The sequence below is a fragment of the Hylobates moloch genome, unplaced genomic scaffold, assembly GCF_009828535.3.
Source record: "Hylobates moloch isolate HMO894 unplaced genomic scaffold, HMol_V3 SCAFFOLD_27, whole genome shotgun sequence".
NCBI lineage: Eukaryota > Metazoa > Chordata > Mammalia > Primates > Hylobatidae > Hylobates > Hylobates moloch.
The window spans coordinates 1,929,746-1,951,370 of NW_026652302.1; the positions used below are offsets into that span (position 1 = coordinate 1,929,746).

Here is a 21,625-nt window from a genome sequence, read left to right on the forward strand (position 1 = left end):
ATTTTAAACTGTTTTTGTAAAAATAATTCATTCTTATTATAAAGAATTAAAATAATACAGAAAAGTACACATTAAAAAAAATCACCCAACATCCTGCTAACCAGAAATAATCATTAAATTAATTGAACATCCATCTGATACCTTTGTATACAGATAGCCACTAATAAATATTTGCAGAAACTTGTGATACTATATGCTTAAATACAATAAACATTTGCTTTTCCTTACGTCTAACTAAAGTGAAACTAAAGGAACTACTATATTTCAAACTTTTTTTTATTACAAGATATATCTTTTCTTAAAAGCTCTAAGGATAGGAAGATACATTGTAAAAAACATTCAGAGGTTGAAATATTTCTATAACTATTAGACAGTAAATATTGGCTCTCAGGTATGAAAGATCAGGAAAGTAGCCCTCTTTTCCTTTTATGATCAAACATTCCTTCTTCTTGATTTTTATTAGTTATATTATTTTCACATTTATAAGTTTTAAAACTTATATTGTATATTATAATCACAATTTGCACAAAGGTTTAGTGTAGCTTTTAAGTTTAAATGGATTTAAAGATCAACATCAATCTTCCTACCACGGCTTTCCATCTCTTGGGTTATTTTGCTGTAGTACTTAATTGTGGAACTTTCATCATGAGGTAGTTTTTAAAAACGACTGCTGTATTCCTTGGCTTCTTTCATGGTAGAAATGTCTGCCTATTGTCTCTTCATACTTGAAAACTGTTCACCTTCATCCTTGAAAACTCTTTACCTCTATTATTTATGTATTATTTCACTGATACCTACTTTTTGCTATTTTATTCCTTCTATTAACTTGGCGTTTAATTTGCCCTTCTTTTTCTAACTTAAGTCAAAGACTTGAGATCATTGGTTTAAAGCAGTTCCAATACAAGCATTTAAAATATACAGTTCTCAGGACCTAGCTTGAATCTCCAGAGACTTCTAGGACTTCTTAGAGCAGCTCCTCCTCTCTAGCAAATATTCCAGTCTTGCCAGCAACCCAGAATTCCACTCTGCCTCCTTAGCTTCTGACATCGCAGCTCCACTTGTGCTGCAACGGGAACGTGCTCTGTCGCAGAAAGCTGAGCAGAAAGGTGGGAGAAACGTGGGGCTCACCTCACGTATCTCCATTTTCTCAAGGATGACAGTCCTGGAAAGCCTGTTGTTCAATGCCTGGAAATACTAAGCTTGTAACTTTTGACCAATTTTTATAGTTGTTTTTAGTGGGCAGCTAAGTCCCAAACCTAAGGCCTAAAGTTGAACTTCCGGCTAAAAGTTTGTATTTTTTTTTTTTTTTTTTTTTTTTTGAGGAGACTCACCCTGTCACCCACACTGGAGTGAAGTGGTGCAATCTCGGCTCACTGCAACCTTCGCCTCCTGGGTTCAAGCAATTCTCCTGCCTCAGCCTCCTCAGTAGCTGGGATTACAGGTGCCCGCCACCATGCCCGGCTAATTTTTTTGTACTTTTACTAGGGATGGGGTTCACCATGTTGGCCAGGCTGGTCTCAAACTCTTGACCTCAAGTGATCCACCCACCTCGGCCTCCTAAAGTGCTAGGATTACAGGCATGAGCCACTGCGCCTGGCCATGTATCTTTCAATTTTTGTGACTTCTGGGGAATATACTCGCTTCAGGTCTGTTTAGTCAACCTCCTTGATGGCAAGACCACAAGAAGTAGACCCATCTCTGGAGAGCCTCTAGTCAGTCGGTCCTCCTGGCTTGTACCCTGTACACTGGTATAACTCTGTGATGATGGGGTTGTAGACTCTGTCCAACAATTTTATGATGTTCATATTTCTAATTCCCAGGAGTTCCAGAATCACTTAGGAAACTCATTTACCCAGCTAGCTCGTTTCACTGTACTTATCAAGAAACTTCTGTTCATGTCTTGAAGTTACTCATCTTCTACTGTGACCTTCAAACTGAAAGCATGCAATCTGGATGAGTTATTGAAAGACACAGTTTCTGTTTTCCTCTTCCACTGTGTATTCTTCAACCCTTGCCCCTGACAGAAGGTTTCTTCATTCTGAGGAAAACTAGTCTCAGAGAGTGTAGGCAGGTTGTTAAGGTGGGTCATTGCTCTCTTCTTATAAACCTGAATAAGGACATCAAATTGTCTGGTTGTATAAAAATAAAGAGCTGCATTTGTTAAGGAGGAATAATGAAGTTCTATACCTGATCACAATAATTATGTCTGCAATGCAAATTTCAATACCAAGAAAAGATGTATGATGTCCAAGAGAAGCAAATTAAACAGATGTTTTGTAATTTCCCTTTAGTTTTTCTACCCACTGTGTCCACATCTTTTTTCTAAACAAGCGTTCTTGAAAGAAAAACAGAACTATAACTTCACTTTTTAGAATCTGAAATTTATAGTAAAAAATAACATAAAGGTAAAAGGTAAAAAGAATTATGACTGATGAAGCTGTCATAAAAGCAAGTTGATTTTTGTTTATACTGAGAGTTTCAGCAATTAAAATAAAATGACAATATTACTTTTGTCACCACAGGCAGAGATCCAACACTACTGTCTTGAAAGGGATAATGTTGGAATATATTTGTGTTAAATAAAACAACTGAGATAGTAAAGGGATTAAAACTCAGTTTGCAGGATATGGCAAGGAATCCAAGAGGAAAAGTGGAACCACGAAGTAGTAACTCTCTTGTCACGTATCATACGTATTTTAGTAGCCATTAGAACTAATACTACCAATGTCTATCTCCCAAGCTAAAACATTCCAGGAGTTCAGAAACAGAATTTATCTTGTAAACACTCTATATATGTCTGTTTCCAGCATTTAATTTGTGTTTAATAAACACAATGAATAAATAATTGCAATGAATAAATGAACCAAAACTGTCATTGGAATTGTACTTCTATAGAATGATGAATTTCTTCACAAATGAAAAGAAATAAAGTGAAAAAGAGGGCAAATTAAATACAGACCTGTTAATCAAAAAGATGACTTCTGGAAATACCCATAGAATCTATATCTATTACCTGAAATAGAGGTAAATCTTTAAAGAGATATCAGTACTTATCTAGTAAAGACTTGACTATACCAAGTTCTTTTCATTCTTGAACTCCCAGAGCTTTTGTCTTCAATTTTTTTCCTGACCCATCTGCTTTCCAAGCATTCATAAAACTTAATGCCTAAATAACATCATAATTAAACTCTTTGCAACATCTCAAAAGAGAATTCTGTACAGAATACAAGGTATTACATAAACCTAACACAGTAAGTGTTATGGAATGAATTGTATCCTCGCAAAATTCATCTATAGAAGCCCTAAGCCCCAGTTCCTCTACTGTATCTGGAGACAGGGCCTTTAAAGAAGTGATTAAGTTAAAATGATGCCCTTAGGCTAGGCTCTAATCCAATTTGATTGGTTCTTATAAGAAGAAATGTGGATACACAGATACCAGGGTTGTGCTCTGCACAGAAACCCATGTGGGGATACAATGAGAATGCAGCCGTCTGCAAGCCAAGGAGAGAGGCATCAGAAGAAATCAAACCCACTGACACCTTGATCTTGGACTTCCAACCTTCCGAATTGTTTAAGCCTCCCAGTCTGTGGTATTTTGGGGTGGCTGTTCTAACAAACTAATAAAATAAGTAATGACAGAACATAAATTGCCAAATTTATAGTTTTGTTCAAATAATAGTTGACAAAGGTTTATTTCAGTAATGTAACTCAGACTACTTTTCTTTATGCTAGGAAGCAAACTACAGGTTATTTCTAGAAAGGTCATTGCATATCCTTTTAATGTAAAAAAAGACAGTTCAACAGAGGAATAAGTACATATACAGTAAGTACAGGAATATGAAACACAGACTTTCTAGCACATTTTATTAAGAAATTTGACAGAAAATACATTCAAAAGTAAAATTTAAATTTAAATATACAATATACCAATACTTTCCAATTTTTATTCATTCTAAAAAAGAAAAAATTTGTTAGTACTCAGACTCACATAGTAATTTTGAAGTATCTGCCTATAAAATTTAGTTCTTGACCAATTAAGGGCAAGAAATAATTTTCTTTCAAAATAGAAAATATTAAAATCACCTGTAAAAATGGTACCACTGTACACTACTAATCATCCCTTTCAAACTGAGCGTCTCTTCTTTCAATAGCCATCTTGTGGATTGAATATAAAAGCTAAATTCTACAAATTCAATAGCCACGTTTCAGGGTGAATACTGGGGAATGTAAAGTAGAAATACCAGCACTATTTTGAGTTTTACAATGAATAAAATAATTAGATAACTTAAAATACAACTTAATACACACTTTTTCATTCATATGGCAACAAATCTAAATGAACCTTTGTGAATTTATTTTTTAACTTGTAGATACAAAAGAATTGAGAAGACACACAAGAAAAAGCAATCACATGAGAAAGAAAAAGTGGATAGTTGAGTATGAAGTGTGAAACATGCTATACATAGTAAAACAAGACTCAAGAAGCCTGGATTCCAGTCCTAAGTCATTACCATGGGGCATTACTTTGGATGTGTCACTTAACATCTCTGACATTCAATTTATTTTCTTGAAAAATAAAGGTGTTAGAACTGCTTTAAAATTGTGTGAGTTAATGAGTTAGGGATGTAGAATAAAACAACAAAGAGAAGATTTTAGTTATGTTGGAAAACTTTAAAAAAGGAATCACTAAGATTCATGTGATAAGAGAACTAATAAAAACAGCACTTGAACGAACATTATTGTCATTTAAACTGAATTCAAAAATTATTCCAGTTTTTGCTAAGTTAACCCTTATCTAAATAACTATGCTAACTCAGAATTAGAGAGATAAAAGTAACCTTGGAAATATAATTTTCCCTCTATTAATAAATACTACATAAAAAATACCTGGTATAGTGTCTAGAATTTAGGAGGTGCCCAATAAATGAAGCTATTATTTCTACTTGTTTTTGGCAAAGCACTCGTTTAAGTAACCATAATTTTGAGTCATTATTTTTTATCCTTAGTATTATTTTCCCCTCACAACTTCATGTAACCAGAAGGAATTTAGTAATCATTCCTTCTATAAGAAAATTAGTAATAAAACTGGGTATAGGCCAGGTCACAGACTATGGGTTCCAGCTAGAAATCTACTTTTAGCGTGAAACAAAACCATAATAAAACAGAATAATCTTTAGAAAAGTTTAATCATGTAGTTTCAAATTTATCAAACAATGCTAGCATGTAGGCTGTATTTTATTCATAAGGATATCATGAAAAATTTGATTAATACATTGTTAACAAAGATACGCATTGTAGGACTATTTTATATGAATTAAAAATAACAAAAAGCTTTGCAAAACTCTATACTTTCAAATTTGTGTAAAACAACGAGTAAATAAAAAATTGATAACCTATCTTATTTTCTAAGTGATTTATAGCAGTACAGGAAAAACTATGGATTTTGAAAATGTTGGTAATCAAGATTTTACTAACAAAAATTTATAACATATCCACAGGCAAAACAAATTACCATATGCATACATACTACATGCACGAAGCTTTCTTTGTGGATGCTGCAATTACTTTATATTCTGCTATGTTTTTGCTGTCAAACTCACAAGACTAAAGCTATTTTTTTATAGGCTGCTCTTCTTATGCAAGATCAAGGTCATTGTCAGGATTATTCATCTGATTTAGTTTTTAATCAGGAAATAAACTAAGAAGTTACACTTTGGGTAGATGGGCTGGGGTACTCCAGAGTTTGCTGTAGTTATCCTTCCTTTGAGTCTAGTCTTTGAGGAAGGTAGACTTCTAGACACTATATTATACTTGAGTGATGGGTACCAAGATGGCATCCATGATCTGGCTCTAACACAGAACTTAATCTTTTTTTTTCCAGATTATTGTGTAGATAGAACAGGGCCATAACCAAATTATCTGGTTATTAATCACACCATGAATTTGCTTTTGAATCCTTTAGTTTTCTGTAAATTGTATTAAGAGATAACACAGCACAGTGTTTAAGAGGACAGACTGTGGAGTGTAAATCCTGCTCTCATTTATTAGCTGTGTACCAACAAATACATTACTTATATTCAGTTTCCTTATCTGTAAAACAGGGAAATGGTAGTAACTAACCCACTGGGATTATTGTGTGGATTGAGAAAAATTATTTATAAAAAGCTGGCAAATGCCAGAAAAATTATAAGATAAACGCTAAATACATTCAAAAAGCTTATCACTATAGTCTCAGCTATCTCAGCTGTACTGTCAGGCAGTTAAAAAAAAAAGGTAGGGTGGTTGATTTCCCATGCTTGGGTTAACCATTAAATTGACTGCCATCCTGTACCACCCACCCACAACACACCCACACACACAAACTGACACCAGCAGCAGTTACTCTCAAAGAACAGGTAAAACTCAGGGGCAAACTTTCAGGGCAAAGCTATTTACTCACCTTCCATACAAAGGTGGCTCTTTTACTAGTGTAACCCCGGAGGTACTAATTCTTATGTTTTCCCAGCCACTGTATAACTACTTATAAGTTGAAGCTATAAATGCTTGTATATTGAGGAAGAAGAGGTGGTAAGTTCATGAGGTTCAGGATACTTCATAGCAGGTACCAGATTGGATGATAAGGTGAGTTCAGAATGCTCAAGAAGTCCTAATACTTTTGACACCACAGCTTCATGCACAAAATACCAGTCTTGACAGAGAGGTCCTCAGAAGATCTATGAGTTTTTTTCCAATGTTTCATTGACATTTTATGTTTTTCAATAGCATATTTTATGCTAATTCTTGTAACAAAACTAAATACTAATGTAGGGAGTTAAACTAATGTGTTAGTTTTTCAAATGCAAAAACTTTACAGTCTAAAATGGGGCAGTCTCCCTTTGAAAGAAGAAAAAAATTGTGACACTAACTTTCCTTCTATATACCCAAATCTTGTGATTAAAAAAAAAACACACTGAAAGGTTCCAAACAAAGCCAAAGGATATAACAATGCTTCCTGAGGTTTAAAAATAATTATGCATAACTGTACTACCAAAATTTTCAAAAGCTGAATGAAGTTAACATAACATGCTTTCCCCAAAATATATAACTACAGAAACTGGCATGACAAAAAGTAAAACTCACCAATAAGAAAAAAATAAAGCAAGAATGTCATCAAAGAACTATCCTTCCAATAACATCAACACTGATAAATTTTCTAATGTAGTCTTTCAAATAGTCAAGCTCAAGTATTCCATGTTACATATTCTATTTAAAACACAGAAAAAATGGGAAGGTAGTCAGTACATTTAATAAATAGAACCCCAGCACAAAATATAAGACAGAAAAATTGTTTTTAAAAATTTAATTATGTACGAAGTCCCTTTCATGCAAGGTAAAATCCCTAGGTAATTTAATTCTAAAAGTTGTTTAGTAAAATGTAAGTAGGAAAATCTTTTCTTTTTGCATAATATGACAACAAAAGAACCTATAATGTACTATTAAGATAGAATACACAATAAATGAAATTGGTTAAAGACTATTGTGCCATAGTGCTAGTACATAATTACAGTGATTTAACTATTACCAAAAGAGTCACTAAAACCCCACAAATACAAATAATTGATTCTCCATAAATGAAGAGCCCTTTGCCCAAGAATAAACCACCTTATTTAAAATATGACAAGGGGCTAACAGTCAGCCACCGTTAATATGACTAAACAGGGTTCAATTTACAAAATACAGACAACATGGATGTTACTTCTAAGAATTTTTGAAAATTTAAGCATATCTAAAACATTATCAGTTGAGAAAAAGTAAAACTATTCCATCTGCCTAGAAATTCCTCTAATCTGACTGAATTCAAAGAATATGTGCTAGAGGTTTTGGGAGGAAATAATAAAATGACTATGATAAAAATTTGGAATTTAAATCAAAGATCAAATTTATCCTCTTTTTCTAAAAGTGTTTTTCAAGACTTTAAAAATCTTTGGAGAACATCTGAACTTTCCTGACCTTAAAACCCTAATTTGATTATGTCCTCAAAGTTTGATTATATATTTTGTTCCCTAATTTTAAACTTTGAGAACTTTGGACTGAGTAATTCATCTCAACATATATTCACAAAAACAATCACAAGAAGCAATGCATTTTTTACTTGCGGTGAGGGAGCAGGGGCAGTCCTAGAAAATTCCTATTTAACCTTGCCAAAGGCGGTACAGATTATAGACTGAAAGAGTCAATCTTTTGGAAAACCATTTCCTTGAAATACAGGGTCTTGAAAATATGACAGAGATGGAATAAAGGTAGAAAAAACACAAATAAAACTATAAAGAAACAATTGCTTCAAAACTTGAGAGTATAAAATTGTGTTACTTATGGCATAAATTGAACCCTGCTTTATGTAAAGCAAAAATAAAATTAACAGAGAAATTCACACTGTAAGTCAGAGAAAGAACTGCAACCCAATTGAACTGATTTTTAATAATTATTGCCCCAATGAGTTTAGAAGAGACACAGCCCAAGAGATTATTTTTTAGCATAGGAACAACAAATTCACACAAAAACGCAATGCACTGGATAATTTTCTAGTGTTGGGTTAGCACTGCATATAGCAAGGATTAGAAACAAAATAGAAATTTCTATTTCCTACCTATATCACTGGCTACCATCTTGGAAAACTTTCTGCTTTTGGTCTTCACTGAAAATAATATTTTGATATAAAATGTCAAAATCTATTCAAAGTAAACTAAATAAATTAAACATAAAAGAAAATACTTTAAAATCAAGATACTATACCCTTTTCTATAAAATTATTCATTTTTTGTTCATCATCTGAATTGTGTGGTGATGAAGAACCTACACAAATGAAGACAATGGAAGGAACAGATACATGGTCAGTCATAAATACTGAGTTGTAACAAGAAAAATGTACAAATAAAAATCTCGTAACTTTCAAAACAAGTTATCATGTTAGTGACCACAAGAAGAGGCCATGTATATAGTAAATAACAGTTCTTACACTATTACAGTATAGTAATAAGTAGTGCAGTATCTTTCATGGTAGACCCATATATAAATATTAACTCTACAACAATTTGGCAAAATCTTGGTATATTAGATGTTAGAAAATATAGTAAAAAACTATAAATAGTGTTTAACTGTTTCTTTGAAAAAATCTGGAATTCTTAATAGTATTAACTGAATAAGGTTTCTCTAGCAGAACCAAGATCTTGTACTATAAATTTGCTGGTAAAACTTGTTATTTTAGAGTTAGACTGACAGTTTAAAACTATATATTCATTCTACTACATATCATAGAAATCTTTAAAATGTACAATAAGGGATCTTTAAAATAGTGAAGATAATACTTGTATTTGTAGATATGTTCAAATGTCTACTTAAACTTATGGAGGTAAGAATATTTAATTTTATTTTGGCTGTGACTCCCAATATTATCACATAATCTTACCTAATATTTCTTTAAGATTTTTTGGGTAATTTTTTTCTTAAAAGTATTTCTAATTTCTCATAGTATTTATTTAATTTACAATATATCTTTTATTATAAATGTGATCCCAAGTAGTATTTTGGTTGATCATTTTTGGACATCTATTCTTTAAAGCCACATCTCAATACCTCATCCATTCAATTTTTCACAGTCTCCTCAGCTATAAATCACTTCTTCTCCTTTGAGTTCCCTTAATGTTTTATCTATATATTTCTTATATGATGCTAACCACTTAATACCTTATTATTTTAGATTTATGCACATATGACCTTCCTCACTGGAATGAACTTCCAAAAGGCAGGGACCACATTTGATTCATTTTTGTATCTCTTTTGTGATCAGTGGAGTGTGTTACACGTAGAATTCTCTAAGTAAGTATTTGCTGAATTCATAAAGCTTTTCTGCCAGAGGCAAATACCTAGAATGTAATTGGAAGTAGATAAAAAGGTTTTCTTTCTCTGCTTTAAAAATATCCCAGTAAAAGCACTGAATCTTAATGAATCAGGTCAAAATTTGACACCACATATAACACTTCCCAATAAAATTGTACTTCCTTCCCTTGGTCAAGTGGTGAATGTCCTTGACAGCTTTTCTCTGACCGAGTAAAACCTGCCAGCATTGGCAGAACCATTACTTTTATAGTGGTCTTAGAAGGTCACTTTTTTAAAGTCCATGTTATTTTTGCTAAACATCATTTACAGATCCTCATAAATCTCACTTCAAAAAATATCGCACAGGTAACACCGAGCTCAGTAACATTTCCAGGAACATAAATAGGTACAGTTGTTTTTAATATAAATATAATTCTGAATGTAATTCTAAATAATGGTTGTATGTTATATATATTTTAAAGTATCACTATCATCTCTACAAAATAGCCACATGAATGTACAAAAATGTATTATTGATACTAGTTTTGATATCAAAGCAATAGCAGGATAACATATCTATACATAATAAAATTATAAAAATATTTGATATTTTCAAATACAAGAAGGCAACAGAGGCTGTAATGTAAATAAAACAAGGAGGTTTATTTTTCTTCTAACTAAAAATACTTACTACTGATTGTTATAACTTCAGTGACAGCTCATGCAAAAGCTCCAAAATAGTTTTCTGCTTATCCTATTTGAATATATTTACTAAATTTCTACAATGAAACACAGATAATATCTACAGCTTATTGTTTTTTCATGATTTCATTTGAATCATGACTGCACTTGAAGGCACCGTTTACACCATGGTATGGGTGGCCCTGGGTTTTTTTCAGCTTGAAATAACCTAACAATTTAAAAATTTATTTTAACATGACTTGTTTGTGTGTGTGTGTGCGTGTGTGTGTATGTATGTGTGTATATATATATATATATATTTGCATGCAGTACTAAAAAAATTCCAATATTACTAAATTGTTCAGTGAAGCAACATGAGTTCTTTGACATAAAGATCAAATGAAAGTCTTCCCCTTCATTTGTTCAGGATGCCTATGTTCAGTAGGCAGAATTAACTTTCTCTATTGGGGGACCACTGGTTTACGTAAAAATAAATGAAAAGGGCAAACTATACGCATTACATGGATTTTTCTCATGATGATTTCTGAAGATAGCTTTGATTTTAATTAACTAAACAGTTGAGATCACAAATCTTGATTATGAGATTTAAAAGGTTTTCAAAAGTTTCCCTTCATATATGAATTATTTTAAATGAACTTACTGGTTTTGATAAACGCATATGGCTACTTTATATTTCTATATTGGTCTTCCTCTTAATATTTATGAGAGACTCATTTTAACTCCCAACCCACTTTATACATTTCTTCTTTTCCCATAAATACCAACTTATTTTATATTAGCTATATCGGTTTTAATAATCTACAATGCATCACTTAACTATTTTACCTTTTTATATCACTCTCATTGTGGAAACTACTTGAGGCTTGTCATTTAATTACTAATTTTTATGTTTTTTAAAACATGATCCCCTTGTGGCTTTTTTGATTCACTTCAAATTCATCCCATCTGTTATTCTTTTTTGACCATCGCAAAGTAGTAGAATTTGCATGTGTTGGCCAGAGGGGTAATAATAAATTATTTCTTTATTTTCCTATTAGAATGTTAACAGGAATGAAGGTTAAAAAAAGTTACAAATATACAGAGTAAGACAACCCATAATAGACGGCAAAAATTACTATCAACAATTTTTACATGGACAAGTTGAGAAAGACACACACGAACTATAAAAATGCAGTGTCAAAATTACATATATTAACATAGTTTTCCAGAATCTCACTCTAGTTTCTACTGTAATGCTCTTACTAGTTGTGCATAACTGCTATCTCCTGCTATCTGAAACAACTATTCCCTATTAAAGTTTGACTTTTTGTTAAAAAACAGCATTTCCTGATATGTAGAAACTGACATAATGTCTCAGAGAATTCTTATGTTTTTCAGAGCATAATCAAAGACTAAACAAAGGTTTCTATATCTAATGATAAGAATACATGATTTATCAATGATTTTTTGAAGTCGCAATTTTTACTTTGCATTTCCAACATACTGAGATAGCAATGAAATATCTAGGGACATCATAATTTCTCTATTACTTTCCTTTTCACATGGACCAAAGAGCAAAATATATTTGAAAATGCTGAACCATGTCTGAGTTTCTCTGTTATTAGAATTTACAGGGTTTTTAACCTTTATTTACTTTTTATATTCATATGCTTAGATTTAAATATACACTTATCTACAAATATCACTTGTTTATTTCAAAGGGCTAGATGTATCCACTTTTTGAAAGTCTGGCCCAGGATAAAAAGGAATACTAATTTATTTGGGCTGAATCTTATTAAAACACATCTTCCATGGTATTTAATATATTTAAGTGTAATATATTACATGTTCCATGTCCAATTTGTTCACCCTGGCTTATATCCTTAACATATTGACAAATGCATTTACGTGGATTTTGGGGAAGACGAGAAGGACAGAACATTATTTTATGTAGTTAGAAGAAGAGTAAGAACTAAAAGATATTACAATTCTAAATTCCAAATTCAGAAATAAACAGTCCTAGGAGATAGAAAACAGTTCATGCTTCATATTATTCATTCAAACTTAATTCTACCAATGTTGTACCTAGCATAGGTACATTTTAACTTACAGAAATAATCGACTAGTTTAATATCAGGAAAATGCAATTGTAAAAGGCAAACATCATAAAAGCCTTTGCAGTCTTAGATATAATAAAATATTACACTAAAATGTGAGGGAGTAAAACAAAATACCCTTCTCAATATTTCCCTTTCTTACAATTGTTTCTGATGTAGCATACCAGCTATGGAAGGATCAAAACCTGTCTTAACAACAGTGTTACTTATGCTAAGAATGATCTTTTCACTAGAAAACTGGTGAATAATATTAACTTTCTGAAGGATTAGAAAAGGATCAATCCACCAAAATAAAATAAATTCAAGATCTTCTTAATTTTAAGGTCTCCAAAGATAATAAAAATAATACTCTTTTGAAATGTTAATATACACATAGGTCACATAAAGACCCATTTATAGATAAGAAATAAGAACTGTTTTAATACACCTATAAATATATCAGAAACTATTTTCATCATAAATAAAAATACAACTAGTCTATAATTATTCAAATTGTCTACACTCATAATTAGATTATAAGTGTTAAACATTTTTCATAACATTTAAAAGATTGTAGATAACTAAGACATTTGATCCAATGGCAAGGAGTAAAACATATTTTCTCTAAAAAAGGTGTAAATATAAGAAAGTCAAATAAACAATTACATGATTCTCAGCAGGTAAAGTTTTGGATTTTTATTTAGCACAAGCTACATTTCTTTCCACTTAATCAGAATTCAAAGAATGCAGTTAAGATTTTAAGACTAAATACATGACACAAAAGTTTTTGTAGATTTATTTTAAATGCATATCTATCAAAATGTACACTGGTATGCTATCTTGGATTTTGCAGAATCACAATTATTAATGAAATAAAAAAAAAACAAATTACCAGAAGTTGGAGATTTGCAGCGATCCTCTGGAACAACTGTCCCTTCACTAATATCACACAGACCGGCTACAAAACAAAAACAAAAAACAAATCAACCCATACATTTACATAAGTGCAGTTTTGTCTTTTATTTATAGTATACATTTAACTACTGTCCATTTAAAAGAACCCAATAAATTAACAGACTGTGGTACTGATACCAGGCTCATTGGGTTTGAGATAGAAACGTTTTATATTAAAATACCTCAAACTAATACAGCATTCATCAGTTAAAACAAATACAAATATAATCTATGATAAAATACAAAGTAAACAATTAATATGTTATAAATTTGGCTGGTGATTGAAGTTATAAAAACCCCTGCAAATTGTCTAAACATTATAAACAAACAAAAACACATCAAGAGTTTGAACTAGCTGAGCAAGGAGTCACATGTCCGAGCCTCAGAAGTCAGGTGTCACATCGATGAACAGGATGTGTATGTATCACTAGTATCTGCTTTTCTATTACTTTGGTAAAAGACATGATGTCAAATTTCCAACAGTCACTGAGAAAGCTTTCAAAGTAACATTTCCTGAGAACATGAGTACTGAATTTAGCTTCTAAGAAAAGTTTCCTATTTTGAGGCACATATTAGTTTTTTTCATTAGACAGTAAGTTCTTGAATGAGAATTATTTTTTTTGTTTGTTTTTTAAGATGGAGTTTCCCTCTGTCACCTAGGCTGGAGTGCAGTGGTGCAATCTCGGCTGACTGCAACCTGCACATCCTAGGTTCAAGTGATTCTCCTGTCTCGGCCTCCCAAGTAGCTGGGACTACAGGTGCGCCCCACCATGCCTGGCTAATTTTTTTGTATTTTTAGTAGGGATGGGGTTTCACCATGTTGGCCAGGTTGGTCTCGAATTCCTGACTTCCAGTGATCCACCCACCTAGGCCTCCCAAAGTGCTGGGATTACAGGTGTGAGCCACCATGCCCAGCCTGAGAATTAGTAGTTTTAAAAAAGATCTTCATCAAACTAATGGTCCTGGAAGAAAACCTGGTTTTTATAGTTCTAAGATGATAGATGTAATTATAGGTATGCATCTAATCTTTGATAAAATATTTGTTTATATACATGTACTCTTTATTGATAGAACACTAAGATAGAGGATCTCCAAACAGTAGTGATAACATACTCCAGTTTTATGATGTGACTAGTACTGAATAAAAATGGTCAAATTTGAAATTTTATCCCCTTGGTATTTCTGTCAACTGCTACTAAAGATTGTACTTAGGGGAAACCACTTTGAGGTTTGAGTTGAGGGTCCTTATGATATAATTACTGGACTTATTGACTAAAAAAGTTATTAAACTTATATGATATGGTTATTCTTAAAAAGGCTGAGGAAGAAACATTTAGGAGTTGAATTACAGAATGTGGATAGAGAGGATTTAGTTTAGATATTAAACAACTGTTAAATAAGCTAAAAATCCATTCAGTGCCTTCATCTCACTCAGGGTAAAAGTCAAAGTCCAACCCTACTTGGTTGGGTGATGTAGATGATCCTACAGTATACTGTATCCTGTTACCTCTCAGACTATCTGCTGCTTTCACTGACTTGCCCAGCACTGGTACTCTCTCATCTCCAGCCACACTGACTCTTCATTGTTCCCTGAACTCACCAGGTGTACTGCTTCAGAGCAAATTGTGCTTGTTCTCTTGCATGAAATGTTTTTTGTTCGATTGTTTTCCCAGACATCCTCATGGGTAATAGCTCTCTCACTTTCTTTAAACCTGAAATCATCTAGACACTCTATTTTTTAAAATTTAACACTCCATCATTGATATTTCAAATCCTCCTTCAATTACTTTTCCCCTCGGCACTATTAATGTAATCTACTGTATATTACTTATCTTCTTAAGTGTGTGTCTCTTCCAGTAGAACATGAGTTCTGTGACGGTAGAGAATTTTGTCTGTTTTGCTGCCTATAATGACGCATAGCACATGGTAGCCTCAACATCTGTTGAATGGTTGAGTGAATACATGTGAAATAATTTCATAGCATGTAACCTAATCCATCCCCTCTGTTACTGACAGAATCCCTTCAACAAATATTCCTAGCAATACAGCTACCTAGGCTCTGTTCAAACCTATCTCACTCAACCCAATTAGCTAAGTGGTCTTAAGTGACATTTACTGAGTATTTACTATGTGCCAGACATGGTTTTAAGTGCTTAATTCATTTAACCCTAACAGCAGCAAATGAAGTAGATAGTATTATTCTCATTTTACAGAAGAAGAAACTGAGGCACTGAGTGTTGTAGGCATTTTATACAGGAACGAAAACCTAATTACTTATAGAAATGGTCCACTTAATTGCCACTCTTAGAGTTTTTTTTTTTTTTTACTGGTAGAAAAGCTCTGCATGCTTTAGGACAAAATCTGCTTTTTATAATACCCTGATTTAAAAATGAGAAGAAAATACAACATAAACATAGAACTGTAATTTTAACTGTTCTAAACTTCTCACATTAATATATTCAGCAGTTCTGCCACATTACCGGCACATACGAAGTTGTGATAAACAATAACAAAACAACCACCTGAAAGCCAGCAATGTTCACTCACATGATTAGGTATGCCACATGTGTCCTCTCACTTAATAATCACACCAACTTTATGAGGGAGTCACCATCTTCATTTTATAAATGAGGACATTGAGCTTCAAAGAAATATCCTTTCTAGTATCACAAACTTATAAAACAGAGATTTAAACTTAGGTGTGCTTAAACAAAATCTCCAATTATGTTTCACTCTGTTTTCTGTTCTATATGTAAACAATCAATCTTTATAACCTAAGCTCAGGACTCAACATGTATTGCTGATAAATCTCATTTCTTTGGTTTAAATTTACTGTTTCTACCTATAAATTATCTTTTTAAGTTGTTACTCTGCCATCAAATGCAATACCTACCTCCCCCTTTTAAATAGTGACCATTCTTATAAGCATATCTTCTCTTTCAAAAGTCCAGACAGGAAGCTACATTTACTATTTAAAATATTCAACAAAACATAATCCTATGTTATTCAACACAATATATCCATTAACTGGGGCACACTACATCAAGGTAATTAGACTACACATTAATCCAGTACCATGGTTTAATTGAGAGGGCTGGTAAATGTTTTCTGTAAAGATCCAAGTAATAAATAGTTCAGGCTTTTTCAGCCAAAACCAAATATTCAGCTGTTCTGTTGCAGCACAAAAGCAGCTATAGACAACACATAACAAATAAACATGGTATTTTTCCAATAAAACTGTATTTACAAAATCAGGCACTAGGCTGGTTTTGGCCTACAGACAATAGTTTGTTGACTCTTGGTTTAATTAGTCTTTCCATCATTAAACTGAACTAGGTATTTAGGTCACTTCTACCTGTCTGGTTCACAAAAATATCGTAAAAGTAATTATCAATACCTCATTAACTTCAGGCAACATTATGTCAACAGACTGCCATAAGTCATCAATGTAGCTACCAGATTAAAAAAGTAAAACTGATTTTGCTACAACTTACTTTTAGTGAACTTCCGCTGACTTCTATTGATCATTTCTATTTTCTATATGCACATAGCAACTCATTCTAGAATTCTGACTAATTAGTGCTTCAAATCAACTGAAATGTAAAATGTTTGACCTTCACCAACTGGGGATCCCTTTTAAATTCACCAATTATCTTGATATTCTTTTCATTATTGCTTGGTCTGCCTCATTTACATAAAGGACCTTAGGATTTAGTTTCTCTTTATTATTATAATAGCTTTCATAGTTTCCAGAGAGAAAAATGATTCTTCTTAATGTAGCACTCAAAGTTACTTAGTTCTGCTTTCTACTAATATACACAGAATCATTAGTATATTTAATATACACACAATCATTAGTAGTTTTATCATTCTACTGAATGATAAAATGAGCAGCAAAACTATATATATATATTATCCTACAGTTCATTTTTAGTAGAATCAGATTTTTAGCAGTATATGGGTAGCTGAAATACTTCATTACTGTTTGTCCTTGTGACAGTTTTAGAATTTTTACTATGAAAACACAGCCTATATTTTACTCAATAATGCAACTGTATTGTAATACAGCTATGACACATTTAAACTTAGCCTAAACAGTTTTGTCTTAAAATTCATGTGAACTACATTCTTTATAAAAATATATCAGAATCTATTTGTAGCAAAACAAAAAAATTTCTCCAAACTGTTCTTTTAAAAAAGCCTGAAGAACAATTTGATGATATTTGGTCTACACCTAAGAACATGTTATAAAATATATGTGTTAGGAAGAATATTATTTTTTACATCATGACAAAGAATTTTTATACCAATCATTCTATATTTAATTTTATTTCAAATATTTATAAATTTGGGGGGATTAGAGTCAGAAATATTCTTAAGATGTTATTTTAAAACATACTTTAATATAATTTTAATTTTCATTTAAAACACAACCCTAAATATTGACAAAGTGAGACATAACAATGGGTAAATATCTTAAACTAATAAAGAAAAACTCAAATAGTTCTCCTGTGCCTAAATAGCTAATTCTTCAATAACAAAATAAAGCAAATAATAATATAAATAATATGTATTATGAGGTTTACTGGAGAATAATGTAGGATGCGATGAAATTTTAAAAAGTATTTTTAAAATTAGATGGTAAAAATCAGTCTCTATTTTTAGATAAATCTAGGCATTTAATTTCTAGCAATTTTACATAAGCTAGTATAAGGTATAATGGAGAAAAGAGGTTAATTTTATGGATAGTGAAATTTTTACCACATTTGTAAAATAAACTAAAGGTTTTATCTTCAAAAAATATTTCTTCTCTATCATGATAATTTTCTAACATTCTAGCATTAAATATTAGTATCTTGCCTTTATAAAGAAATAGAACTGGGGCACAAGTACTTAAATAGCTGTTTTCATATACATGTCATGAGATGAATCTAAGTAATGAGTACAGTGCTTTAGACACAGAATGTTTTAATAAGCTCTTTTAAAAATGAACACAAAAACTCCCAATGATTTTACAAAGAACAAACATGCCAAGGCATAAATGACTTACTTAAAAGAGAAGAACGTAGTTTTTTCATAGATTCAGAATATAAGCTAGAAAGGCCGCACATGCAAGAAGTCACAATCAGCACACCTTAGTGAAGCAATGAAAAGCGGAAGAAGTAAAAGGAGACAAAAATACTAGAATGGTATGGTTGGGACAACAATCTCTGCTGAAGATACTACATGACAAAATGATCATATTCAAACAAAAATGGAAAAACAAAACTTTGAAAAGAAAAATTCAATCATCAAGCCAAAGTAATAGAAAGGTCTATATCCCCTCATTTTTTTCCCCCATGAATTGTAAAATTTGCAGTATTAGTTAATAATGTACCAAACACAACAGAAAAATGATTTGCAGAATGAATTTTAATTCAGAGGGGACTGAGTTAGGAAGTAAAGACCAGAGCTTCCCAAACGGTGTTTCAATACACACTGGGTATTCTGCGAATGAGTTAAGCATGCCCCAAATAGGTTGCCCTCAATCTCTGGTCCAGCTGGGCAGGACAGGCCCTGGGGAAACTGGATCCTGCAGGCCAGTTACAACTGAAGTCTCATTAGTGTACCCTGTGTGCCATATATCAAATGCCATCTTTTTGTGTGTGTCATGAAATAAAAAAAAGGGCAAGAAGTACTGGCTAAGTATACATGTGTACCTTGAAGTATTATGGTAGAACATTTAAAATTAAGACTAATTACCTAGCAAACATAAAAGAACTCTATAAACAGAATTCTCAATGAGTGTGGGCTTACATTTAATCAAAGCTATCTGAGAATGGTATATTTTCAAAGAAATAAAATTTACTTTTGCATTTTCCTTTTTTTCTCACATGGGAATGATTCCTTTGAATTAAATGGTTTAAACAATAAATCACTGGTCTCACAAAAACCAAACAATGAAAAGGAGCAAAAACTTAGAAAGTAACTTTTTTTATATAATAATTATACAAATATTCCTGTCATTATATTTTAGCTGAAAAGTTTGATCCTGTGGTTCTTTCTCAATGTGCAATAAAATCCTAGAATATTAAAAAGAAAAGCAGGCTGGGTGTGGTGCCTCACGCCTGTAATCCCAGTACTTTGGGAGGCTGAGGCAGGTGATTGCTTGAGTCCAGGTGTTTGACACCAGCCTGGGCAACATGACAAAACTCCATCTGTACAAAAAATACAAAAAATCAGCTGAGTGTGGTGGCATGTGCCTATGGTCCCAGCTACTCAGAGGGCTCAGGTGGGAGGATCACCTGAGCCCAAGAGGTCAAGGCTGCAGTGAAGGCACTACTGCACACCAGTCTGGGTGACAGAGTGAGACCCTGTCTCAAAAAAAAAAAAAGCAAAACCACAACTATAGAAAACAAAAATAAGACTCACACCTTTTGCTAGTTTTTGGCAGTTTATATATACAGACTAAATCAGGCAAGCTATTTACCTAAATATAATACTTATATTCACAAAAGTAAGCCAGCATTTATAGAAATCCTAAAGCTCAGGATTTTCTTTTCTTTTTACCTCCTGAAGGCTGTCGAGATTTACGAGGAGATCGGGGTTCTCTCCGATAAGGATCATTAGAGCCATATAATTCAATAGTGCCCAGGTTGAGCAGCACTGCTTTCTGGAGGTAGTCAACCATAGCAATGCCATTGCAATTGCCAAAAACCACCCTGGGAATAGGAAAATAACAAACATTTTAGCACAAACAAATAATTCCAAGAAAATGTACTACAGTCTATAAGGCTGAAGAAAGCAGCATGGTGGGTCTTTCAGAAAATTCTTTGAAACAAAAGACAACTATAGGAACTGAAATACAGGTTACATATGCCTACTCATGGAACTGTTTAGATCTTCTGCAGACATTATTTAATATCACTAAATCAATCAACTGTATTACTTATAAAAATATTTGGCATAGGAGTTGAAACTTGATCAGAGATATAAATCTCTCAGATCTTGCAATGCAACATCTATTTTTCTACGTTGGGGGCATTTTGAGCTCTTCATGGGTGGGAGACATTCCCTTCTATTAGGCAAGTAGGAGATTATACTTTGGGGTAAGTTTTGGTAATCACTCAAGTCAAGAATAAAAAGTAGAAAGCATACATCTTGGAGGCCCTTTGGGGTGTTCTAAATACCTTCTCAATTTTGAGTCAGGAACTATAAACCAATCGATTATGAATCAAGGAAATTTATTCTTTTAAGATCTTTTAAGCCAGGAATGGAAAACTGACACGTATAGAGAGCTATACAACTAAGTAAAAGAGGACACGTAAGCACCATGGTTACTTAAGATTGTATGGCACATCTAATGAGGAAAAGCTTCAACTCAGTTCCAGCTGAAGCTGCCATGCAGAAACATGGACACAGCCACATAATCAGATTTTTAAGTTGGAGCTCTAAGTATGGATTTATATAGTCTTGGTAACTAATTAAAATTCTAAAAATACACAGAAAGGGCCAAACAAAATACAACTGTAAGCCTAGTGAGGTCTGTAATAGATTGATTTGCAACTTCCTTTGAAACTTCCTACTGGTTCTTTTTCTCATTTCCTACGTTTTCTTTACGGTTGTGGAAAATAAATATTTAAAAGAAGAAAGTTTGTGCTCTTACATTGTGTGGCAGCAAATAAAAGATATGAAAGAAGACTATCTCAGACTGTAGCCAGTGTTAGTTTGATGTACAGTTGTCTCTTGGTTTCTTCAGAAGCTTGGTTCCAGGACCCCCCCAGATACTAAAATCTGCGGATGTTCAAGTCCTCAATACAAAATGGCATAAAATTTGCATGTAACCAATGTACAGTCTCCCATATACTTTAAATCATCTTGAGATTATTTAATTATACCTAATACAATGGAAATGCTATATAAATAGTTTTCATATTGTATTTAAAAATTTTTTTTAATTGTTGTATTTTTTTGGTTATATTTTCTGAATATTTTTCATCTGCAGTTCGTTGAATCCATGGATAGAATAGGTGGATACAGAGGGCTAACTGTACAGCTGC

The 21,625-nt window shown here is 32.5% G+C and overlaps 1 protein-coding gene across 1 annotated transcript in view; it reads right to left on the minus strand.

The window, feature by feature from the left end:
• LOC116463085 (syntaxin-binding protein 5-like) overlaps window positions 1–21,625 on the minus strand; it is a 184,223-nt gene that overhangs the window by 36,996 nt on the left and 125,602 nt on the right. Inside the window, exons 18-21 of the mRNA XM_032146044.2 lie at window positions 20,136–20,287; window positions 13,525–13,590; window positions 8,773–8,832; window positions 8,627–8,674 (exon numbers count right to left, since the gene is read on the minus strand). Of these exons, the coding sequence (XP_032001935.1) occupies window positions 8,627–8,674; window positions 8,773–8,832; window positions 13,525–13,590; window positions 20,136–20,287 (326 nt within the window). The remainder of the gene's footprint in view (window positions 1–8,626; window positions 8,675–8,772; window positions 8,833–13,524; window positions 13,591–20,135; window positions 20,288–21,625) is intronic.